This window comes from Bos indicus, chromosome 2 (assembly GCF_029378745.1).
Source record: "Bos indicus isolate NIAB-ARS_2022 breed Sahiwal x Tharparkar chromosome 2, NIAB-ARS_B.indTharparkar_mat_pri_1.0, whole genome shotgun sequence".
Taxonomy (NCBI): Eukaryota; Metazoa; Chordata; class Mammalia; order Artiodactyla; family Bovidae; genus Bos; species Bos indicus.
This window is the reverse complement of record NC_091761.1, coordinates 5,297,599-5,323,169: the sequence shown is the minus strand read 5'-3', so window position 1 is coordinate 5,323,169 and position 25,571 is coordinate 5,297,599. Positions and strand designations below refer to the sequence as shown.

General features: G+C 51.9%; 2 protein-coding genes and 1 pseudogene across 21 annotated transcripts in view; all 3 read right to left on the bottom strand.

The window, feature by feature from the left end:
* Nucleotides 1-8,712, bottom strand: part of BIN1 (bridging integrator 1) — a 56,820-nt gene extending 48,108 nt beyond the window's left edge. For 5 of the 20 annotated variants that reach the window (XM_070801969.1, XM_019969325.2, XM_019969336.2 and 2 more), the window contains exon 1: nucleotides 8,479-8,710. In XM_070801969.1, the coding sequence (XP_070658070.1) occupies nucleotides 8,479-8,562 (84 nt within the window). In that variant the 5' untranslated portion in view covers nucleotides 8,563-8,710. Of the gene's footprint in view, nucleotides 1-7,754; nucleotides 8,005-8,478 lie in introns of those variants that run through there. The other 15 variants (XM_070801933.1, XM_070801958.1, XM_019969317.2 and 12 more) reach the window with 6 other exon arrangements.
* A 275-nt stretch (nucleotides 8,713-8,987) lies between these two features.
* On the bottom strand, nucleotides 8,988-14,507 carry LOC109576288 (histone H2A type 1-B-like). The gene has a single exon (XM_070802057.1). The coding sequence runs from the start codon at nucleotides 14,149-14,151 to the stop codon at nucleotides 13,588-13,590; it is 564 nt and encodes a 187-aa protein (XP_070658158.1). The 5' UTR covers nucleotides 14,152-14,507; the 3' UTR covers nucleotides 8,988-13,587.
* Nucleotides 14,508-23,159: 8,652 nt separating this feature from the next.
* LOC109576278 (large ribosomal subunit protein eL6 pseudogene) lies at nucleotides 23,160-24,108 on the bottom strand (annotated as a pseudogene).
* Between the last annotated feature and the right edge of the window lie 1,463 nt (nucleotides 24,109-25,571).

Genomic DNA, 25,571 nt, shown 5'->3' with positions numbered 1-25,571 from the left:
CAGGGAAGCCCCTGGGCACAGCATAGGGGGATACACATGACCCCGCCCAAGGGCACCGTGGGCAGCACCAAGGTCAAACCCCAGCACCAGGCTCCAACCCCCACTGTCCATCCAAGCTGTGGGCTCGCTCCTACCCCGTCTGTGGTGGCTCTGGGACCTGGGTCACAGCCTGGGCCCGAAGGTGAGGTCCAGGAGGCCGGGGGGTCTGAGCGAGGCCATGAGTCTTGGGGCTGGCAAATCACAGAGACCCTCAGGTCAGTGAGTCCCGGGACCCCGGTCACCCCAAAGCTTTCTCATATCGGAAGAGATGACTCAGGCCAACCTCTCTTTGGCAATTGGTCTAAAGCCAAGGAGGGCTCCCCAGCAGGGCCCCAGCCCACTCCTAAGAAGGCCAGCATCTAGGCCCAAGCCCTCAACCCGTGGCTCAGGTCAGCACCATCACAGCCCTGAGACTACTGTGGGAGGGAGTTCTGTGTTTGATGCCCAGGCCCCTGGGGATGGCCTGTGCCAGGGCCATCATATGCCCCCCGAACCTGACCCCAAGACCTGGACTCTGACACCCCTTGTGCTCGCTGGAGGCGTGAAATCCTGCAGCCACATCGCCCCTACCCCTCCCACCCTACACCCTGAACCCATAGCCTCCAGGACCTCTGCCAGCCATCAACCTGTCTCCATCTCCCTGAAGAATCCGGGCATCCAGGCAACACGGATGCACTGAGCGCCTACTGTGCGCACAGCTGGGGGCACCGTAGTGACTGCAGCAGACAGCACCCAGCTGCACAGAGCAGATGTTCCAGGGGCTTGCGGAGCCACTGCCGAGCTTCGAGCGAGGACCAGAACAGCCAACCCACCCCAACTCCTGGCGGCCAGTCCACAGGGTAGGCAGCAAACTGCCCCAGGGCAGGAGGCCCCAGACATTTAGATTCCACACCAGGAAAATCTTCTCAGCTTGGGGGGGCAGGGATCAACATCATGACTATTTCCTCCCCAAGAACATAGGGAACAGCCAGTAGTACCATCATTTCATGAGAGAAACACTACTGCAAAAATATCAACAAAGTAGGTACAATCTCAGGATAAAGTGTGCTCCTTTATATTGAATAAAGTAGACACAGCCTACATATCTGGGAATACACACACACACACACACACACACACACACACCACCACCACCATTTGTCCCCCCTTGCAGGAACTCCTGTCCCTAGACTTGCCTCACAAAACCCCAGGCTGTCCCCTCACCTCGTCCATCTGTCCTAAGTCGCTTTAGTCATGTCCGACTCTTTGTGACCCTATGGACCATAGCCCACCAGGCTCCTCTGTCCATGGGACTCTCCAGGCAGGAAAACTGGAGTGGGTTGCCATTTCTTTCTCCAGGGGATCTTCCTGAATCAGGGATCGAACCCGTGTCTCTTATGTCTGGCAGGCAGATTCTCCACCACTAGCACCCAAGGCTGGAGAAGGCAATGGCACCCCACTCCAGTACTCTTGCCTGGAAAATCCGTGGACGGAGGAGCCTGGTAGGCTGCAGTCCATGGGGTCGCTAAGAGTCGGACACGACTGAGCAACTTCACTTGCACTTTTCACTTTTATGCATTGGAGAAGGAAATGGCAGCCCACTCCAGTGTTCTTGCCTGGAGAATCCCAGGGACGGCGGAGCCTGTTGGGCTGCCGTCTATGGGGTCACACAGAGTCGGACACGACTGAAGCGACTTAGCAGCAGCAGCAGCAGCACCCAAGGCCTACCAAATACGTCCAAACAGAAAGACCACATTCTGAAGTATAAACTTAGACGCCAGGTGGAGACCCAGGGACATACAAGCAGCCTCAGACCTCATTTAACGGGGGAGAAGGTCTTGGGACCCAAATCTATCAGCTGACACTCCTCATGCCGCCTCCTGGGTGGAGACCTACGTCTTACTTGCAGTGCGTGTCTCCAGGCTTTCCCCCAGCCTGAGGGCCTAGTCACCAAGGGAGACGCAACCTCCTAGACAGTGGACCAAAACAGCCCATGGGCAAGTGACACCACTGCTCTGAGCCTCAGTTTCTTCATCTGCCAAGTGGGAATCATGATGACCTCCCAGGCTGCACTGGGGATGAGAATCCTCACCAAGCACCTGGCACTCAGCAAGTCTGCAACAAAATCAGGTTGTTTTTAAGTTAATATTTGACAAAGGCTTCCCTCGGAGCAGGAAGAGCCTATCTTTCTCTTCTCAGTTCCCCAGCCCTGACCCCTGCCAGCCCTTGGCACTAAGCCAGCTTCGCTGCCCGGGCCAGAACCATGCGGCCTCTCTGGGAGCTGGCAACCTCGCTGGGGAGGCCCCAGGAGCTCAGGGTGCCAGCCAGTTCCCGGCACAGGAACCACCAGCCCTGCCCCTCACTTGTGTCCATTTCGTCTCACAGTATTCTCTGTGGCTCACACCACTGACTTCAGGTGAGGAAAGTGAGGCTCAGAGGTCAGCGCAACCTGCCCGAGGGAGGTAACCGGTGGAGAGGGATTCAAGCCCAGCTCTCTAGAAACCGAATGCTTGTCACTACCTTGCGTCACGACCCTGCGCTGCTACTTGATGTGGAAATTTTGCAAACGGTCCTCCACAGGCTGGGCTGTCTTTGGTGCCTCCCCCTTCCCTTTTATTGTTCCCTCCTGCCTCCCTTCTTACAACCCCCAAGCAGCCTGGCCTGCATTCTCAATGCCCTGCGGGGTGGTTTCAGCATGAGCGCCCTTTTCTTTGCACTTTTAATCCCAAAGGGAGACTTGCCAAAAAAGGAGCTTACGTATGGGTGACCTACCAGGGTGACATCCAACAGGAAGCCCCGGTCCCCCAAGTGCTCTCTCACCTGGAGACCAGAAGCTTTGGCTCAGCTTCTCCATGACCAGAGGCTTCCCTGGTGGCTCAGCGGTAAAGAATCTGCCTGCACTGCAGAAGCTGCAGGAGATGCAGGTTCAAATCCTGGGTCAGGAAGATGCCCTGGAGGAGGGTATCGCAACCCATTCCAGTATTCTTGTCTGGAGAAACCCATGAATAGAAAAGCCTAGCGCTACAGTCCATGGGGTCACACAGAGTCAGACGTGAGTGAAGCGGCTTAGCACACACCCACACCTGCACGCACACACACCCTCACCAATCCCTTACACCATGTGAGCACTGGCCCTGGGGTGCTCAGGAAAGACTGCCCTGAACCATCAAATCCCACTATGGAAAGGCTACCCTGCCCTGTATCTACCTGCCACCATACTTTTCGTTTCGTGTCTGCCTACACCCTGGGAGGAGGGGAGAGCATCCATGCTCCAGTGGTGGGGACTTGCCTTTGTTCAGCCCTCTCCACACAGTGCCTAGAGTACAGTGGGTGTTTAGTATTTGTTTTCCGAGTAAATGAAGAAGTAAACCCCGTGATCACTTTACTGATCGTCAGAGGGAAGCCTGGGGGTGGGGGGGTGGGGTGGGGGGTACACTTACCCAGGGCCACAGGATTTACACTTACATGAGTCCAGATCCCCACTCCCACCCCGACCCGGAAAACTGTGCGATTCCCTTCCCCATCACATGCTGCCCCTCTGCACACACACACACACACACACACAGGCACCCACACATGGACACACACCACCCTGGGCTGATCCATCCAGGGCTCAGCAGGGATTAGCTGTCTGCAGGGGCCTGTAATGGACACTGCAGGGAGAAGGGCAGGGAGGAGGGCTGGGGGAAGGCAGGCCTCTGGGCCACGGTTCGGCTCTGCCCACTGAGACTTGGTCTGTGACTGACTGTTGTCCAAGGTCCTCCTCTCCACAACAGGCGTGGGGAGGGGACCATTGTTATCCCCATCTCACACCGAAGAAACCGGCCTCAGGAGGGTCCTGAAACTTGCCCAAGGTCCCAGCTGGTTGGAGGAGCCAGGAGCCCTGCGTCACTGCTGCCTGCCTACCCAGCCCATGCCTGGGCTCTGTCTCTTACATACCCACCCCAAGATCCAGGGAGGAAGGACACAGGGGTTCTAGAACCTCAGGGAAAAAGTACAGGCAAGGCCAGGCTAAGGCAGGCAGGAGGATCAGAAGCACAATTTGTGTGGGCTGAGCTGAGCAGAGGGCCAGGAGCCTGGGCGATGCCAGAGAGGGGAGGTGAGAAGGGGACCCAGCGGGGTCATCTGAGAAGAAAGAAGTGAAGAGTCGAGGCCTCAGCCTCTCTGAGAAGCCATGGAATTCACAGATCCTACCGGCGTTCAAGATTCAAGCAAACCCAGCCCAAATTTATCCCCCAGCCACCTCCTGACACACCCCATACCTTCCATTAGTGACCAGCAGCTCACTCTCCCACTCCACACACACTCCCTGGCCCACAGCTGTCCCCCACCCCACCGCTACCCCAACACCACCCCCAGGCCCCCGGCAGCCCCATGAGCCGACCTGGGCAAAACTGCCTCTGCCTGCTTTGGGCCCTGCATGAACCAACAGCTTCGACAGAGGAGGGCCTCAGCTCATGCCTGGGCTCAGCCCAACCCAGCCTGTTGGGGCCCAGGAAGTCTGGAGGCCATGCTTACAACTTCCCCACACCCACGGACCTCAGCCAAATGTCCACTGAGCCCCCAGAAACACCCCACCCAGAGATGACGCCTGGCTGGAGAGCCTTCCCTCAAGCACTGGCAAGATGAACCAACGACATAAATAACTCGGGTTCAGAGAGAAGCTGATCCGAGCCTGGAGAGGTGCAGAGAAGCAGGTACAGGATCAGAGGAAAGAGACAAGAGCAGCGAGGCAGAGAGGTGGAGGCAAAGCCGACGTGGGGATGGACACGGGAGAGGACACTCGGGGGTGAGAGAGAGGCACCCCGATGGGGAAAGCAGTGGGAGTCACTGACTGCAGCCTGGGGCCTCAGACCTGGGCTCCCTGCCCCCCGCCCTTCCGTGTGGCCTGGCTGCTCTCAAGGCCACTCTGAGCATAAGAACTGGTCGCAAAGGCCTGGCTCCTACTGAGGAGGTCCATGGCTACAGCGTGGGAGACCTTGACCATCCAGATGAGAGTGGCACCATCATGGCCATGTGTCGGGGTCCTATAAATAACTGCCACTGCACCTTCCCTCTAGGGAGCATCAGCTGTGACCCGCCAGTGCTGTTCTGTCCACAGACAGCCCTGGGCCCTGAGCCTCCATGCCGGGCCTCCCCACTCCCAGCAGTTCAGGGCCGGCAGTGAGGGGTGGTGGGATGCAGAGTCTCCTCTCCTGCGCCCTTCATGGGTCCGGCTCCTCCAGCACGGGCTGGCCTCCCTCGCACATGCCCCATGAAGACTTCTGAACAGTGGAACTCAGGGGCAATCGGGCCAGATTCTACCCCCACCCCAGCTGTCCCTTCTCCCCAACTGTCCCATCCCCCGCACCAAGGACCCAGCCCGCCAATCCCTAATCCTCTCTGTCATCTGACACACGCTCCACCCCAACTTGACTCTGCCCAGCCACCTACTGAGGCCCAAAAATGGAGAGAGTCATTTATAGAGGGTCCGACAAGCCAAATGAGCGATGGGAAGATGACCTCAGGGTACTGAGCACCCTGCGGGCAGCTGGGGGCTGGGAGGTGAGCTGTGACAGTGCCATGCTGGGCTGGCAGACCCCAGGGAGCTCCCCAGTGTGGTCTTGTACACTCTTCACACCAGGGCCAGAGGCCACAGGCCCTTACAACAACAATTAGCTCCTTGATGGCCAGAGCCACAAGCACCCTGCTCCCCTCAGCACCCTGGGCCGAGCGAGGCCCAGGCGCTCCACACAAGTGGGATTTGCTGAATGAAGGAAGGCTGAGGAGCACTCTGGTCAAATCACCCACCCAGCATCAAGGCTCCCACACCAAGTCCCCAAACACCCCTGTTTGTTCCTAACCATCCCTCAGCACTGGCTGGGGCCAGGTGAATGTGGGGTGCACACATAGATCTGCCCAACCCCCAGGGAGCACCCAGACCAGTGGTGGAGGCTGGCAGGTGGAGGAGCAATGGCAAGCCCCTGAGGGACTCTGGACCGGGGAATAGGATAGCTGGTTCCAAAGGCACCAGCGAGCAAGCTTTCCTCCCCCACCCAGGCCCCCCTGAATCCTGGCGGACGGGGCTGAGAGGAGATGGGGGGAAATCAAGGCGAGGAAAAGGAGAGATGGGGCCCTTCTTCCTACGCAGATGTTGCCTAGGCCCTCCAGCCAAGCTCCTGCTTGTCCCTGGTCAGGAAATACCTTGCCATGGCAACGGGACAACTGGAATTGCCCCATTACTCATAGATTTGACCAAGGCAAGGTGGGGGTGGGGTGCCCATGAGACCACTGACAATGCGAATTAGATGTGGCCCTGAAGGCCACCAGAAGATGCTGAGGCGGCGGCCAGGCCAGCAGCAGCCAGGCTTCGACACAGACTGAGCCTCCGAAGGGCAGAGGGGAGAGACTGGTGTGGGTCGAGGCACCCAGCTTCCTGGACCAACAGGGGAGGCTACTTTTCCAGACTCAGCCAGGAGGCCTGTGCTGCCGCTCTGGCTTCTGGAGGGGAGGGTCTCCCCAACCAGAGCCCATGGGGCAAAGAACAGCCACAGCGCTAAGCAACTCCAGTCCCATGAGGCCCAGGCTCGGGCAGGGCCAGCCCTTGGCCAAGGCCAGTATCTACAGCTGAGCAGCTGTCAGCCAACGACCCAAGGCCACACAACAGAGGCTAAAGAGGGAGGGGCGGCAGCTCAGGGGGGTTAGTGGAAACATGTCACCACATACCCGCAGGGGATATGGCCCAGGCCTGCCACCCCTGAAATCCCTGAAATATGCTGCTGCAGAAACAAGGCAAGTAGGGCAAAGGGGACACAGCAAGAGCAAAGGGAGGGCTAGGACATCACTGGAATGGGGGCAAGGAAATTGTCTCAGCCTCATTCAGCTTCCCATTCATCTTCCTCAGCCCCTTAGGTACAGGAAGCAGGCTTAGACCCAGGCACCTAAACGGATTAGCCAGTCATGGGGGGAGGGGGGTGTGAAGGAGGAGCAAGAGCAGCAGCATCTGCCCCCCACCCCCAATCTGGGCAACTGAAGCCGTCCCAGCCTCCAGCCAGCTATCTGTGGGGCTCTAATCCCTCCGCCCGCCCTGGGGAGGGGAGGAGGACAGCTGGGGCAGGCCAGATCTGGAGTCTGGTTGAGGGCCCTTCCCTCTACACGACCCACCACCTCCTTAGCCCGGGACCACGGGGATGAGAGGCAGACTCTGAGGGAAGCTCGGGGGAAGCTCCAGCGGCCGCCGCCGCCCCCCACCCACGACGATCACGTGGCTGCATCCTTAGGGAGCCCGCAGGTCTCAGCTGCAAAAGTCATTGTTTATAAACAGCCACAGCCAGGCGGGGGAAGGCCGGCCGGTCTCCCGGTTCCCACCCGGCCGTGTGTCGGGCGACAGAGGGGACAGACCCGGCCGGGAGGGGCGCTGAGGGGGGCCACCCTGGTAGGATCACAGATTCTGCGATCTCAGATTTCAGAGTCGGAGTCGGCAGGGGAAGTGGCGTCAGCAACTGGCGCGATCCAATTCAATAAACCCGAGGTGGCTGGGGATGGAAAGCCGGCGCGCGCGGACCCCCGCCCCCAAACCCTGCATTTCCTGCACAGTCAGGTTGCCACGGGAAGCCCCGGCTCCATCCCCCAGCCTACGACCAGGGGCTCTCCCGGCCGAGGGGTCGTGTTTCCTGCGGCGGCCTGCCGCGCCTTCTCCGCTCCAGCTGGCTCCCCACCCGGCCGCGGGCTCCCAAAGCCAGAGCCGCCACCCTCACCTCGGCCGCCGGAAATGCGAAGCCCCTTCTCTGGCGAGGGCACTTCCCGAGGGGCCCGCAGCCCTCCCCTCCCGCGGGAGCCGGACCGGAGCTTCCAGGCCGCGGGCACCCCTGGTGAAAGGAAACCTGACCGCTCCCTCGGCCCGCGAGGACAGAAGGTGGAGAGGCGGGTGGAGAGGAGGGCACGGCGGGCGCAGGAGACGCTCAGAGGCCTGGAGCTGACGCGCCGGCACTCGCGAGCGGAGGGACAGTCTCGGGAATCCCGGATCTAAGCGACTCTAGGGACAAGGGGCATACGCCCTCCCGGCTAGCGCCGGCCCCGCCCGCGGGGAGGGCTAGGAGCGCCACCTCGCCTCCCAGCCTCCCGGCCTCGGCCTCCAGGCGGGGTTAGCCTGGACCTCGCGCCCGGAGAGCCGGGGCCGCCTCTCCCCTGCAGACAAGCAGCGAAGATACAAAGCGGCTGGAGCTGCGGGTGGAGGAGAGGGGGGAGGGGGAAGAGACAGCTGCGCCCTCTCCTGCCCCCGCCGGGGGTGAAAAGACGGAGGACGCGGGCGCGGGGGGACACCCAGAGCGCCGCGGGGCGCAGCCTGTGGACCCCCGAAGGTCCTCGGCAGCCCTCGTCTGGAGGTGACAGCGCCCGGCCGCGGACGAGGACCGGCCCTCGGCGCGGGGGTAGGGGACAGGTGTCCAGACGGCGCGGGGGCAGGGGCTCGGGCTCGCTCACCTTCTCTTGCGCCCGAGTGAGCTTCTTCTGCACGTTGCTGGCGATCTTCCCCGCCGTCACCCCCTTGCTGCCCATCTCAGCCATTGCGGCTCAGGCTCGCCGGGTGGCGGGCGCAGATCTCCCAGCCCCCGGCCCCGGCCCCGGGCTCCCGCTCCACGCCGCGCACTAGACCGCCGAGCCGACTGGTGGAGGCGGAGCGTGCGCCCGGCGAGCGAGCGAGCGACGCGGGGACCGAGGGAGGGACGGACGGATGGAGGGAGGGGGAGGGAGAGAGGAGGGGCCGGGCCTCGGGTGGCGGTCAGCGCCCCCCGCCCGCCCCCTCCGGACAAGACCCTGCCTTTTAAAGGGCCACCCCGGAGGCCAGACCCGGTCCGCCGGCGGTGGGGGAGCGGCGCCCACCGTCGCCGCGGCTGCAGCGGCTGGCCGGACTCCCAGGACACTTCGCTGACACCGCCCCGGGGCGGGAACTAGTACGACCGCCCCGGGTCCGACGCCGCCGCGAGCCCTTCTTTCAACCCAGTAGATACCTCCCGCAGCCCAGGAAAAGAGGCCAGATGGAGGAGAAAGGTCCTTTCACAAACCGAAGATAAAGTGGGTGGCGATTGCTGAGCGCCCCGGGAATCCGGGAGCCTGCGCAGGAGCGCGCTCACCGAGGGTCTCCTTCTTGACACTCAGCCTCTTCTTGGCCTCTAGGTTCACCCTTCTCGACCGGGGTTCTTGGGACGCCACGGGGGAACTGTTCCTCTTGCTTAGTGCCTTGCTAACCAGACGCTGGGTCTTCTAATCTGCGGATAATTATTATGATAACAACAGCCTAATGGTACTGAGCGCTGAGGAGTGCCTGGCACTCTGTTAAGTGCCCCCTTGGCAACAGCCCTATGAAGTAGAGCTATTATTTTTCACCTTTTACAAGTGAGACACGGAGGCCTGGAACCAGACCTCTGACTCCACATCCCAGGCTTTCCAAACACTCTATCCTGGGTGGTTGGTCTCCTATTCCGTGCTAGAAGAAAAATGAATGGTCATTATTCAAAGGAAAGAAGGTTAACCGATCACTGACAACTGTGCCAACAGACCAATGACACTTATTCGAAATTAATAAATATGCATTGGGTTTACTGATCCCACCCCCACGGCTCCCCAGAATCACGTCAGGGCCTTGGAAGGATGCCACAGCATTTTGTTGCCCGGGAGGCCAGTGCCTGTCCCAGGGATGTAGGCTGAACTGAGTAGAGAGAGGAGTCCTGGAAGCCCTGCTGAGGAGGCCTGGACATGTCCAGCACCCCACAGGAGCCAGGGTAGGGGGCACTGGCAAGCTTCCAGGAAGAGTAGCAAAGGCTTTTGCAGACCATCCACCAAGCCCACCATACACAGAGAAACTGAGACCCAGCAATAGAAGGTTTCTCCTGGGCTCCCTGGAAACATGTTCCTCTCTAGAGCCTGGCTTCTCCTCCACTTTTTCCTGCAAGACTGCTCAGCACCTCAGTCGTTCCAGCCTATTCTTATTCCTATTTTGCAGGCAGACAGACTGAGGAACTGCAGCTGCTGAAGGTCAAAGAGATAAGCAGAGATTCAGACCTAGAGCCTCCTGCACTAAAGCCCTCAGCTAGAACATGGACCTGCTTTCGAGGAAAAGCACCAAGCACACAGGAGCAGAAAGCATTTTGTCAAAATTATTATTATAAATTCATGCCTGATTCCTGAATTACAAAAACAAATAGTGCAGTTTCTCAGGCAGCTTTCTCTTAAATGCTCATCAGCTTTCACCTCATAGGTGTTCTCCTCCTAACTTTATGCATGGCACTTTTCTAACCATTCTCTAAAGAGCAATTTCTTCCAGCCCTCCTCTGACGAAAGGAGAAAATGTGCAAAAGTCAAATCAAATTACAGTCAGCCCCCAGGGAAAGTGGGAGATTCTGCTTCACTGGACTTGGGTCAGTTGACAGAAAAATTGGAAGCAACATGAATGGTTATCAATAGGATAGGGTCAGCTAGACAGCAAAGCAACCACAGAGACCATTAAGGGAATCATTTTAAACAATTAAGGAGACTGTGTAGCAACATGAAATAATGCTTAGGTACAATTATGAGTGAAAAGGAGAAGATAGGAAATTTCACATGTACTGCCTTCGCAACCACATAAAAATAAATATAAATGCTCATGATCAAAGACTGGAACAAACCATGCACAAGGAAATAGATATTTTAAGGTCAAGGCATTATGGCTGATTTTTTTCCCCTTTGTGGGCTAAGTCGCTTCAGTCATGTCTGACTCTCTGCAACCCCACTGACTGTAGCCCACCAGGCTCCTTTGTCCATGGGGTTTTCCAGGCAAAATTACTGGAGTGGATTGCCCTTGCCTTCTCCAGGGGATCTTCCCAACCCAGGGATTGAACCCATGTCTCTTTTGTCTCCTGCGTTGGCAGGCAGTTTCTTTACCACTAGCACCACCTGGGAAGCCTTTTCCCCCTTAACTTCCTAAAGATTCTATAATAAGCTGTGTTGCCTTCATAAACACATATGACTTTTATCTTTAAAGAAGACAATTCTTTGATCTGATCTCTAGTTTGGAAAGACTTTTTTAAGCACAAAACCACTGGAAGAAGTTTTGAAATAAAAAATACTTGTTTGGGGGTATGTAAAAATTCAATTTTTTTAAACCTCAAAAAGTACCATCGACAAATAGGATGAAATTTGGAAGGAAATGCTCCCAAGATATTATAAGGCCAAAGGCTAGGAATGTAGGGGATTTTTACTTTATGGTTTTCTATAGTGTCTGATTTTTTTAGCAGGACAGTCCATTGTTTTTACTATCAGGAAAAAAGATTACTTACATTTTGAAAAGAAAGTTGACATAAAAAAGCGTAAGAAGTTAGGGGAATATTTTTGAAAATAAAACTCTCACAATTCATAAGAAAAACACGAAGATTTTCACAAATAAATGGGCAAATGGTAAAAAAGGACAGTTCACAATGGAGATTCAAATGATCAATACATAGGTATTAAGAGTTCAGTCTTACCAGAAAAACAAAATTGCTTCTTAAATCAATGAGATACCATCCCTGACCTCATTTTCATCAAATCAGCAAGTCATTTTTTAAAATTATGTTATTTAAAACCAGAGAGACAGACACATACTGCTTCCGAGAATATAACAGATACAGGATTTCTGGAAAGCAATCTTGAAATATGTATTAAGAATTATCAAAATACTCTTCAATCCCAGAATCCCAAGTATAAGAAACATCTCAAAAGTTTAGCAAAGTTTAATTACACAGATGTCCATCCCATTATAATAGTACAAAATTGACAGTACATTGGCTATTATTATTGTTCTTGTTACTACGATACTAATATACATATTCCCCAACTCCTCCAGTCTCTTGACTTGCATTTCAGTCGTATCTGACTCTTTGTGACCCTATGAGCTATAACCCACCAGGTTCCTCTGTCCATAGGATTCTCCAGGCAAGAATATTGGAGTGGATTGCCATGCCCTCCTCCAGGGGATCTTCCCAACCCAGGGATCGAACCAGCGTCTCTCATATCTCCTGCATTGGCAGGCAGGTTCTTTACCAGTAATGCCACCTGGGAAGCCCCTACCTACTGAGCACCAGTCCTGGGCTTAGCTCTGCCAGTGGTGCATGCAGCGAATCCCCTCCCTCAGGAATTCACTATGTGGGAGCCGGGTGGGGGCTGGGAGGGCTGGGAGGCTCTTTGAGGGAGTGATGTTGACCACCGGAAGCACTTTCAAGAGAACAGGGAGGGAAGCCTGCTGCCCGGCAAAGCCCTCAAATACGGAGGCAGGAATAAAGGAACAGACAAACAGGCGTCTGGCGTGTCACAGGTCTGCCTTTCCTTCTGTTCTTTCGGCATCCAGGTCTCCCAGTCCCTGCTCCGCACCAACTCGCCACAACCCAACCCCAGGCCTCTGCACAAAGTCCTTTAACCAGATGTGATTAAGCTATAGAATAGCCAAACATGAAATGTTTACCAAAACAATAACACTCTTGCATTTTTGTGATGGGGAAATGCTATAATGTGTTGTTAATAGAATAATGCAGGATATTAATGCGTACAATGGTATAGTGTCAATGGATATTCAAATGTGGCTGGTATCTCTGGGTGGAGTGGTAAAGGGGTGGGTTTGGTCTTTTTATCTCTCTCTCTTCTTCCTTTTTTATTTTGCAAATTTTGTTCATGTACTATTTCTGTAATCATCAAAATCATCAGGGATAGCTGATAACTCAGTTGGTAAATGAGCTGCTGCTGCTGCGTCGCCTCAGTCGTGTCCGACTCTGTGTGACCCCATAGACCACAGCCCACCAGGCTCCCCCATCCCTGGGATTCTCCAGGCAAGAACACTGGAGTGGGTTGCCATTTCCTTCTCCAATGCATGAAAGTGAAAAGTGAAAGTGAAGTTGCTCAGTCGTGTCCGACTCTAGCGACCCCATGAACTGCAGCCTACCAGGCTCCTCGGTCCATGGGATTTTCTAGGCAAAAGTACTGGAGTGGGGTGCCATTGCCTTCTCCGGTAAATGAGTTACCTCCCTGCAATGCAGGAGACCCTGGTTAGATTCCTAGGTCAGGAAAATCCGCTGGAGAAAGGATAGGCTACCCACTCCAGTATTCCTGGCTTCCCTAGTGGCTCAGACAGTAAAGAATCTGCCTGCAATGTGGTAGACCTGGGTTCAATCCCTGGGTTGGGAAAATCCCCTGAAGAAGGGAAAGACTAGCCATTCCAGTATTCTGGCATGGAGAATTCAAGGGTTGCAAAGAATCGGACATGAATGAGCAACTTTCACAATCATGAAGAAATGCTATTAAAAACACAAATTGAAATGAGGACAGTGTTCCCTGGTTGGGAAACCACAATGTTGTGGCGTGTGTTCCATGCCTGCTGGTCTGCATGTCTGAATGGTGATACCTGGGGAAATTATTTTTTAAACCATGAAAGACTCAGGCTGGGGCAAAGGTCAGTCCTCCTGTCCCTTGGAGAAAAAGAGCACCACGAGATATTTTCCTTCCATCCTTCAAAAATCAAGTAAGACCCAATATCAACTTTTCCTGGGTAACTGAAAGTAAAAGTGCCGTGGGAACGTGAACACTTTACTTGCCCTTCGCCTTGTGGTGGCTCTCAGTCTTCTTGGGCAGCAGCACAGCCTGGATGTTGGGCAGCACACCACCCTGAGCGATGGTCACACGGCCCAGAAGCTTATTGAGCTCTTCATCGTTGCGGATGGCCAGCTCCAAGTGGCGCGGGATGATGCGGGTCTTCTTGTTGTCCCAGGCCGCATTTCCCGCCAGCTCCAGGATCTCGGCTGTCAGGTACTCCAACACCGCTGCCAGATACACCGGTGCGCCGGCCCCAACACGCTCGGAGTAGTTGCCCTTCCGGAGCAGGCGGTGCACACGGCCCACGGGAAACTGGAGCCCAGCACGCGAAGAGCGAGTCTTGGCTTTAGCACAAGCCTTGCCACCCTGTTTACCACGGCATGACATACCTGCTAGATCACGAAGCAAAATATTTCGCAAGGAAAACCAAACAGAAAATGACCCAATAAAAATAAATGACCCAATCAAAAAGTGGGCCAAAGAACTAAATAGACATTTCTTCAAAGAAGACATACAGATGGCTAACAAACACATGAAAAGATGCTCAACATCACTCATTATCAGAGAAATGCAAATCAAAACCACTATGAGGCACCATTTCACACCAGTCAGAATGGCTGCGATCCAAGAGTCTACAAGCAATAAATGCTGGAGAGGGTGTGGAGAAAAGGGAACTCTCTTACACTGTTGGTGGGAATACAAACTAGTACAGCCACTATGGAGAACAGTGTGGAGATTCCTTAAAAAACTGGAAATAGAACTGCCTTATGATCCAGCAATTGCACTGCTGGGCATACACATTGAGGAAACCAGAAGGGAAAGAGACACGTGTACCCCAATGTTCATCGCAGCACTGTTTATAATAGCCAGGACATGGAAGCAACCTAGATGCCCATCAGCAGATGAATGGATAAGAAAGCTGTGGTACATATACACAATGGAGTATTACTCAGCCATTAAAAAGAATACATTTGAGTCAGTTCTAATGAGATGGATGAAACTGGAACCTATTATGCAGAGTGAAGTAAGCCAGAAAGAAAAACACCAATACAGTATACTAACGCATATATATGGAATTTAGAAAGATGGTAACAATAACCCTGTGTACGAGACAGCAAAAGAGACACCCATGTATAGATCAGTCTTATGGACTCTGTAGGAGAGGGAGAGGGTGGGGAGATTTGGGAGAATAGCATTGAAACATGTATAGTATCATGTATGAAATGAGTCGCCAGTCCAGGTTCGATGCACGGTACTGGATGCTTGGGGCTGGTGCACTGGGACGACCCAGAGGGAGGGTAGGGGAGGGAGGAGGGAGGAGGGTTCAGGATGGGGAACGCGGGTATACCTGTGGCGGATTCATTTCGATATTTGGCAAAACTAATACAATATTGTAAAGTTTAAAAATAAAATAAAAAAAATTAAAAAAAATCAAGTAAGAGGCTCTGAGCTGGCACCGTGTCTGCCGTCATCACCAGCATCGTTCTGTCTTACAAAGCAAGACTTGTTGCTTACACTCATTTGACCGTCACAGTAATGCTGTGTTCAACAGCAGTAGGACTTTTTGCTGTTCTCTTTCAGGTGGGGACCTGGAGAAGACAGCTTCGCCTGAAGGCACAGGGTTGCTGGGTCCTGTGCTGGGGTCACCTGGCACCTGGCCTTCTTCAGAACTGGGAACAAAACATCTTCTTCCTTCTTCCTGGAACAGCAAGCTTCATCTTTTAGAGAGACAGGGAGCATGCAGAAGAGTCTACCGGCAGAACCAGAGGGGATATGTATTTCCAGAAGCATTATTTCTGGACAGCATATATGTGACATGGTGTCCAAGAAGGGCCCCCTGACTCAAATTATCCTCAGTCCTTCTCACATATAAAATGTGACCAAGATGTGGTGGGAGGGCTAGTCAGACCTGGAGTCAGAGGTCAGCTCCTCGGTTCACCACTTGGGTGTGTCATATACACTGTTCCAGCATCATCTGCATTATGGGGGTATATAACACTCTTTAGATTATTGTAGAAGTAGAGAACAATAGATATAAAGCCCCTGGAGTGTGAGAAGTGACTCTGTAAATGGTGATTCTATGTAGTGACTAGCAGATGCTGTAAATTTACTCTGCCTGGCTACTGCCCTTTGTCCTTAGGACGTCCTTCCTCGTTTGGTGTGGCTTGATGCTGCTGTTTTTTGGGCTAGAAAATCACTGCAGATGGTGACTGCAGCCATGAAATTAAAAGACGCTTACTCCTTGGAAGGAAAGTTATGACCAACTTAGATAGCAAATTGAAAAGCAGAGACATTACTTTGCCAACAAAGGTCCGTCTAGTCAAGGCTATGGTTTTTCCAGTGGTCATGTATGGATGTGAGAGTTGGACTGTGAAGAAGGCTGAGCACCGAAGAATTGATGCTTTTGAACTGTGGTGTTGGAGAAGACTCTTGAGAGTCCCTTGGACTGCAAGGAGATCCAACCAGTCCATTCGGAAGGAGATCAGCCCTGGGATTTCTTTGGAAGGAATGATGCTAAAGCTGAGACTCCAGTACTTTGGCCACCTCATGCGAAGAGTTGACTCATTGGAAAAGACTCTGATGCTGGGTGGGATTGAGGGCAGGAGGAAAAGGGGACGACAGAGGACGAGATGGCTGGGTGGCATCACTGACTCGATGGACGTGAGTCTGAGTGAACTCCGGGAGACAGTGATGGACAGGGAGGCCTGGCGTGCTGTGATTCATGGGGTCGAAGACAGTCGGACACGATTGAGCGACTGAACTGATCTGATGCTGTCTTGTCCCTTGTACCAGGATGAGTACATACTCCAGGTGGGCCATTCACCCAGGCCACACGATTGGCTCAGACACGAGCACATGAGCCCAGCAGAGCCAGTAGGAGTCTTCCCTGGCCTCAGAGGTGTGTATCCCTGTAAGACACAGAAGTTCCTCTTTCTGCTGGTGTTGCTAAGAAGACACGAGGTATGAGCATGGAGCTTCCAGAAGCCAGCTTGCTCACCGTGGGAAAGAGCCAGACTAGAAAATAAAGTCAAGAGTTGAGAGCTGGAGAGATGGAGACAGAGAAGCAGAGACAGAGAGGCAGATATACCAATATTGCTGGAGTGCATGGCTCAATCCTGCCCACTCCCAACCTCCCACTGTCCAGCTGAACAAACCAATGCACTTTTTTCCTGCTAAAGCTAACGTGAAGGCACCTGGAACTGTCATGACTGATATATTGTTATCAAAATGATATCCTTCTGAGAGACAACCCGATGAGTCCCTAATGCTATAAGTATCCTCGATGTAGAGTTTCCCTTGAGCAACTCTACCTGGCTCATCTGAATTAAGATGAAATGTCCAAACTCGTATAGTTTTGAGTGAAAGTGGGGGAAAAAAATAATGACACTGGCCTAAATGACATTAGGCCTAAACCAGGACTGTCCTGGGCAAATTGGGACATCCAAGTTCCTTGTTACAGGGTGAAAGTGAAAGTGAAAGTCGCTCAGTCATGTCCAACTCTTTGCGACCCCATGGACTATACAATTCACAAAACTCTCCAGACCAGAGTACTGGAGTGGGTAGCCTTTCCCTTCTCCAGGGGATCTTCCCAACCCAGGCGGCAAACCCAGGTCTCCCACTCCACAGGCGGATTCTTTACCAGCTGAGCCACAAGGGAAGCCCAAGTTACAGGATAGACACTCAGAATACAGGTGGCAAGAGGCTAAGGACGTGCCATTCACATGCTGGTCCTCAGTGCTGATGCCCTTTCATTCCTCCCTTCTCTACAAATGTCCCTTCCCGGATGGTGGACAGGTGTAGGAGAATGGATGGATCTTGCAGGGGACTTTTACACAGATGGGAGGGCAGCCCTCCAGGGGACCTTCTGAAAGGAGAGCTGTCTTCAGGCTCCACATCCTGACTTCCAAACCTACTGACCCAGATGGTCAGCTCCAGTCTTCATCCGGTCCGACCAGGGCCTGCAGGAGCGGTTGGGGAGCAGGCCAGTCACCAAGCCACCCACCAACTTCAGGATCTCTTCAAGACTTCCAGCAAAAATGCTCACTACCCACCAACCCCAGGATCTCTTCAAGACTTCCAGCAAAAATGCTCACTCCCTTTGGCCATAGGCAAATGAAGTCTTCAAGAGAAAAAAAATGTTAAGATAACTGACTTCCTTGTGTTCCTCCCCAGTATCTTGACACTTTCATTGACCGCCTGTGGCCTTTGGTGTGGCTGAAGGTAATAAAGAGCCCAAGAAGATGATGGCAAACAGCATAGGCTTCAGGGCCAGAAGACCCAGCTCTGTTCCTATTAGTGGTGTGACTGACCTTGAGCTTGCTCCTTTGAAACGAAGCAATAGGGACTTCCCTGGTGGTCCAGAGGCTAAGACCCCATGCTCCCCATGCAGGAGGCCCAGGTCCAATTAACTAGGTCCCACACGCCACAACTAAAGATCTTGCATGCTGCAACTAAGACCCAGCACAGCCAAATAAATAATAAAAAATTTTTAAATGAATAAATGAAACAAACATAGCAAGAGGCAAGGTTGCTGCTGAGGATTAGAGGTAACCTAGCTGTCCCTGGCCAAGACTTAGCGGCCTCGGCCAGTGGTTACAGTCATGACATACTGTCCTGAGGGTCAGGAACAGGGGCTCTGGTTTGGGGCCCTCTTTGCTAGTGACACACAGTAGGCTGACTTTTGCCAGCTTTACAGGTGGGTAAGCGAGGTGCAGAAAAGCAAACAGCCCTTGGCCCAGCAATACTTCAGTGAATCATGGCTGAGTTCCTTTAGAAGTAAGATACTGGGCTTTGGAAATATTTATTGGAAATTTTTTATAATTGTCTTTAGTGGGAAAATGTTTTACTAGACAAGTGTTATGACGAGATTGCACATGTATGTTTTCAAGCATTTCTAAAGATTCATTTATCGATAAACAAACTAGCATGCTATGGGAAAGAATACTAAGAAGACTGGACAGTTCCTTGAAACTGGGCTTCACTGACAGCATACTAGGAACCCTTCAGTAGTGTGTAACAAAACCCTTACAGAAGCTGGCGCTGTAAAATGCATCCCCACTACCCTCGGAACAGTTATACATATAATGACATTCCTTATAAGAAAAACAGTGAAAAGTTAGAACCAGCCTGAATGTCCAAATGTGGTTGATTAAATAAGTTAATTTCTAAAATTGTGGTATATTTTGAATATTAAGCTACCATTAAAAACTGATAAATAGAAGTTCTTCAAAATTTAAAAAGTCTTTTCTTCTAAAGATACCATTATGAAAATGAAGAAGTAATCTTCTCCGATAAAGCTACTCATGATACATATATCTAACAAAGGACTTGGATCCAGAATATATAAATAATTATTGTAACTCAATGACAAGAAGGCAAACAATCCATTTTATATTAAAAAACAAAAACCATAGAAAAAAGGGCAAATGATTTGAAGAAATCTTTGGCCAAAGAAGGTGGCAGTGGGCACAAGAGAAGATGCTAAACCTCATTAGTCTTTACTGTGGGCCATGCTTCGTTGCTCAGTCATGTCTGACTCTTTGCAACCCCACGGACTATAGCCCACTAGGCTCCTCTGTCCATGGGGATTCTCCAGGCAACAATGCTGGAGTGGGTTGCCATGCCCTCCTCCAGGGGGTCTTCCCAACCCAGGGATCGAACCCAGGTCTCCTGCATTGCAGGTGGATTCTTTACTGTTCGAGCCACCAGGGAAGCCTGCATTCGTCTTTCAGTTCAGTTCAGTTCAGTCGCTCAGTCGTGTCCGACTCTTTGGACCCCATGAATCGCAGCACGCCAGGCCTCCCTGTCCATCACCAACTCCCAGAGTTCACTCAGACTCACGTCCATCGAGTCAGTGATGCCATCCAGCCATCTCATCCTCTGTCGTCCCCTTCTCCTCCTGCCCCCAATCCCTCCCAGCATCAGAGTCTTTTCCAATGAGTCAACTCTTCGCATGAGGTGGCCAAAGTACTGGAGTTTCAGCTTTAGCATCATTCCTTCCAAAGAAATCCCAGGGCTGATCTCCTTCCGAATGGACTGGTTGGATCTCCTTGCAGTCCAAGGGACTCTCAAGAGTCTTCTCCAACACCACAGTTCAAAAGCATCAATTCTTCGGCGCTCAGCTTTCTTCACAGACCAACTCTCACATCCATACACGACCACTGGAAAAACCATAACCTTGACTAGACTAACCTTTGTTGGCAAAGTAACATCTCTGCTTTTGAATATGCTATCTAGGTTGGTCATAACTTTCCTTCCAAGGAGTAAGCGTCTTTTAATTTCATGGCTGCAATCACCATCTGCAGTGATTTTGGAGCCCCCAAAAATAAAGTCTGACACTGTTTCCACTGTTTCCCCATCTATTTCCCATGAAGTGATGGGACCAGATGCCAAGAAATGATTCTTCATTTTCTGAATGTTGAGCTTTAAGCCAACTTTTTCACTCTCCACTTTCACTTTCATCAAGAGGCTTTTGAGTTCCTCTTCACTTTCTGCCATAAGGGTGGTGTCATCTGCATATCTGAGGTTATTGATATTTCTCCCAGCAATCTTGATTCCAGCTTGTGCTTTTTCCAGCCCAGCGTTTCTCATGATGTACTCTGCATAGAAGTTAAATAAGCAGGGTGACAATATACAGGCTTGACGTACTCCTTTCACAATTTGGAACCAGTCTGTTTTTCCATGTCCAGTTCCAACTGTTGCTTCCTGACCTGCATATACGTTTCTCAAGAGGCAGCTCAGGTAGTCTGGTACTCTCATCTCTTTCAGAATTTTCCACAGTTTACTGTGATCCACACAGTCAAAGGCTTTGGCATTGTCAATAAAGCAGAAATAGATGTTTTTCTGGAACTCTCTTGTTTTTTCCATGATCCAGCAGATGTTGGCAATTTGATCTCTGGTTCCTCTGGGAAATGCAAATTAACACCATAATAAGCTAACACTACACACTCCCCAAAATGGCTAAAACTAAAACGACTGACAACACCAAACGTTCGTGAGCACGTGAAGCATCTGGAACTCTCCCCAGAACCATTTCTTCCCTTGTGTCAGATTTCTCCTCCATTTCTCACAGCAAATTCTTCTTTTTCTTCCTTTCTTTTCCTCCTACCTCTTCTTCTACTCGGGTTCATCGTTTATGCCTGAAAGCTAATTGTGGGCACAGCTGCGTGGTTCACCCTGTGAGTCCTGGATGCAAACACCTGTATGGAGAGCAGTTGCCCAGCTCATCCCAACTACGCCCATGCAGGCTCCAACATGCACTGGGTCTCTGAATGTGTCCTTCCTGAGGACTGGTACCCACAGACCCAACACTGCTGCCCTCGTTTCCTCACCTGGCTACCTGACAACCCCTCTTCACCCTTCAGTACCAGCTCATATGTCACCTCCTCCAGGGAGCCTTCTTCCACCCATTGAACCCAGGCAAGTTTAAGTGACTCGCCTCCAAACTCCCCAGAATCCTGTGCTTGCCTTCCCCACACACCTAGCATGCATGCGTGCTAAGTCACTTAAGTCATGTCTGATTCTTTGCAACCCCATGGACTGTAGCCTGCCAGGCTCCTCTGTCCATGGGATTCTCCAGGCAAGAATACTGGAGTGGGTTGCCATGCCCTCCTCCAAATAATTTTCCCAGCCCAGGGATCCAACCTGTGTCTCTTATGTTTCCTGCGCTGGCAGGCAGGTTCTATACCAGTAGTGCCACCTGGGCACCCACCCCTAAAAATGTCTTTCTGTGATAGTGAATGAAAGGCTCTCTGGGACCCAACTCTTCACTAACACAGTTAGCATCCAGTGTGCTCCTCCTGGCCCTGGTGCCGACCAGAGCTAGAAGAGGTTATGTTCTTTGGAGGGAAGAATCATTTCTGGTTCAGACACCAAATTGAGAAGTGACAACACCTGAATGAAATTGTGGTTGCCTTTGAGTGGACCTGATGCCCAGGCTGAGAACCATGGCCTCCAACTGAGGTTCCTGAGACTAGATTTAAGGAGCTCTGACCTCCAATGCCCTCCATCAGCAGAGTACAGATCAGTCACTCAGCATAGAGAACCGGGATGTGGCCACTGCAGTTGGCCCTGGGCACCGTCCCCCTATCCCCAAGTTCAGGAAAGGTGCTTAGCACCGAAGGGCAGAGACCTACCTGGAGCTGATGGCTCATCGGTGGACAGGCAGCATTTATTCAAAGTCCTCTACCTTTTTGACTTTCAACATATGCCCCGCCCTTGTCACCTCCTCTCTTTCTCTTACTGACATTTGCTTCATTAAGTACGTTGCATTTGCTTATGGTTATACGTCTTTGACTGTGTGTAATTGATTTATTTCCTCCTGATCTGTATTGCTTCTAAAGCCAGCTTCTGCCACTGCAGCCTGGTTCCTGGCCCCCGGGAGCTGGTGGAAGCAGCAGGGACAGGGCCGAGCTCTCACTGGTGGGCCTCTGGGGATACGGGTGTGGTGGACAGACAGTGATGCACATTCAGAGGGTGCAGGTGGCCAGCGTCACTCTTGCAATGAAATCATGTTTCTCGCATTTTATATTTTACAGAATAGGACACAGAACATAATAATAGTTTTTGTTCATTCTAAGTAAACATCTGACAATGTCCAATTCAATGGGTTCTGCCCCCCAAACACAACAATGCTTTCTTAAATAAAAAATGGCAGAAAAGATGTGCATTCAAAGGTAGTAGGGACAGATTTTAATCCACAGTCCTGCACGTGCAAGAAAGAACCAACATCCTTTAGACTTCTCTCCCAACCCTTCTTTCCCTGGCACATTCCCTGGCAAGTCTCCAGATATGCAAAGCTCTGGTCCTCACATGTGTCCTCTGGCTGCTTCCACACCCTAGCATCGCATTCCTTCCCTTCTCTCCAGCCTAGGGTCCTTATGGTGCCCACCTAACTGCATCATGTGTCTGTTCCAGGGCATGAGAGAAGCAGCCCCCTTCTCTGTTGACTGGATTTTAGGATACCTGGCTTTGGCAACCTCTTGGGGCAGACCTAAGGATTTGCTTTGCCTCTCCCTCCACGATGGGGCCGTGGAGAACCTTCCCTGGGGCCCACTGCCCAGACAGGACAGGCAGGTTTCTCCTGCCTTATGCATGACAGCTGAGGGACTCTGGGCAAGGTGTATTCTGCTCTTGGATTCTCCCAAACATGGCTTTCTGTCAGTCTCACTGTCTGCGCAGATGGGTCCTGGCAGCAGGGTCAGGACCTCTTTCAGAACCTAGATGTAGCCATGTTCCCTTCTGATTCTCCACAACCTCACCTTCAGATTAGCTTTCTGATCTGACAGGAGCAACGCTTGCTCTAGACTAATTCGTCCGGTACCATTCCAAGCCTACTGGCTTATGAACAGGTCCAGGGGCTTCCCTGGTGGCTCAGAGGTTGAAGTGTCTGCCTGCAATGTGGGAGACCCGGGTTCGACCCCTGGGTCGGAAAGATCCCCTGGAGAAGGAAATGGCAACCCACTCCAATATTCTTGCCTGGAGAATCCCATGGACGGAGGAGTCTGGTAGGCTACAGTCCACAGGGTCATAAAAGTCGGACACAACTGAGCGACTTAACTACAGACTTTTTTTTTTTTTTTAATGACAAGTTATTTAATTAGGTTCTTTGCAAGAAGTTCAGAATACTACTTTGTGAGGATAAATTCCATTTGTGAGAGCAAACACAGAGGGGAGGTAGCCCTGGAGCTGAGGGACAGCTTTGATTCTTCGCAGAATTTGTGAGTCCACAGCTTTCTGATCAACCTTGCGCTGCTCTGTGATCTCGTCTTTCTCTCTCTCTGTGTCGAAGATCTCGCCCTCCTGGTGTCTGGGTTTACGCAGCTTCTTCTTCTTGAAGTAAGCGTCAGTGAGATGTTCTGGGCTTTTCACACCACTGATATCGATTTTGGTGGAGGTGGCAATGACAAATTTCTGGTGTGTTCTACGCAGAGGAACTCGATTGAGGGACAGAGGCCCGTCACAGGCAGCAAGCCACGGCCCAGCTGCTTCAGGAAAACGACCCTCTTGCCTCTGTGGCGCCCAGTGAGGATGATCAGAATGGTCTCAGGAGTGAAGCTGGCACGCATCTTCCTCACACGCTTACTGAAGGGTTTTTTGCCATGACTCAACAGTTTCCGAGGCACGTCTTCAGTAGGGTAACACCTAGGCATTTTGAGAAGTTTGACCACTCAGGTACCACCATTCTTGTCTCCACCAACTGGTTTTGTGACAGTAGCAAGAACACGAACCTTCTTTTTCTTTTCGACCTTGGATTTAGCTGCTGAATACTTTCTCTTGTACAAGGCCTTTCTGGAGTACATGGCTGATGGGGAATATCTGCCAATTCCTCTGACCAGGACAGGATTTCGGCTGCAGTGGGGCTTCCCCTTCTTAACTTTCTTCACCTTTTTCACCTTTTTAGCCTTGTTGCCAGCATCAGCCTTCTTGGCTTCAGGTTTCTTCTCCTTAGTATCTGGCTTCTCAGCCTTTTCACCCGCCACCTTGCAAGATGGGAAAAGCAACTACAGACTTTTAAAAGTCAAAAGTCAACAGCCTAAGTGTTCATCAACAGATGAATGGGTAAAGAAGATACGCAATGGAATACTAGCCAGCCGTAAAAAAGAATGAAATAATGCCATTTGTAGCAATATCAGTGGACCTGGAGATTATCATACTAAGTGAAATAAGAGAACGAAAGAGACAAATACCATACATCACTCAGACCATATGGAATCTAAGATGCGACACAAATGAATTTATCCATGACACAGAAACAGACTCACAGACAGAACAGGCTTGTGGTTGTCAAGGGGTGGAAGGATGGGCTGGGAGTTTGGAATCAGCAGATGGAAGCTATTATATAGAGAATACTAAACAGCAAGGTCCTGCCGCATTGCACGGCGAACTGTATTCAGTATCCTGTGATAAACCATAATGGAAAAGAACGTGAAAAAGAATCTATATGTATAACTGAATCACTTCGTGCCATTAATACGACAGAAATTAACATGATATTTGTAAATCAACTACACTTCAACAAAATAAAAAAATTTTTTAGTAAAAGTCAAAAGCCAAAAATTTGATGCATTCCTTAAGGCGATGAAAACTCACCCATTTGAACCAGGGAAGGTAACGGGTAACAGAAATTGTTGATGAAAGAAGCAATGGTTGGCGTTCCAAATAGTATCCTGTGTGCACACACACACACACACACATATAATACAGTTTACATGAGCCCCATTGTAAACATGAAGCGGGGAGGTGTTTTTTATAGCCTAATACGGCCCCAGTACAGCCTACCTCTAAGTGCAGAGACAAAGGCTGCTGAGAGCGAGTTCAGCCTCCCAAGCAGTGAAATCTCCAGTCAGTGCTCAGCCAACATGGAGCCAGCAGGCCCTGGTTGCTGGGGGTTCACACAGAATCCTGCCCACACGTCCCTGCCCACAAGGAGTCTTCAGTCTGGAAGGAGACGAACAACACCCTATAAAGTACCCACAGGAGATGGTCATCTGTGACATTATAAAGCACTGTTGCCAAAATTGCTACAGGTGGGAAAGAAACCCTCACAAGGGTACACACACCCTTGAAAGCACTGCAGTTCATGGAGGTGGGGGAGTGCGAGTCCTAGCAGCAAGCATCTTGCTGGATCCACTCTAAAAGCCTGACCCCGTGCAAGTCATCTGCAGAGACTAAGACATTCCCAAGCAGTGAGCAGCCTCCTGGCCCAGCAGCTCAGAGGAGGCTATGAGGTAGCCCAGGGCTGGGTCCACCCTGCCCCAGGGTCCAGGCGGGGACAATTTGGCAGACCTGAGGAAGGAAGCTGAGTTCCAGACATTCTTGGAGGGGGCCTGGCCTGGGCTCTGGAACCACGGTATCTACGTTGCATCTACGCAGCCCCCCAGGTCTGTCTCCCTTTGACCCCTCCACCTGGTGCCCATAGCCTGCCCTCCTCCAGGGTCCCCACGTTTCACCTGCACTGTCCTCTGGCTTGGCCTTTC

Bases quoted from the DNA above. Each gene is read 5' to 3' on its own strand.
- LOC109576288 (XM_070802057.1), bottom strand. From the start codon at position 14,151: ATGAGTGATGTTGAGCATCTTTTCATGTGTTTGTTAGCCATCTGTATG.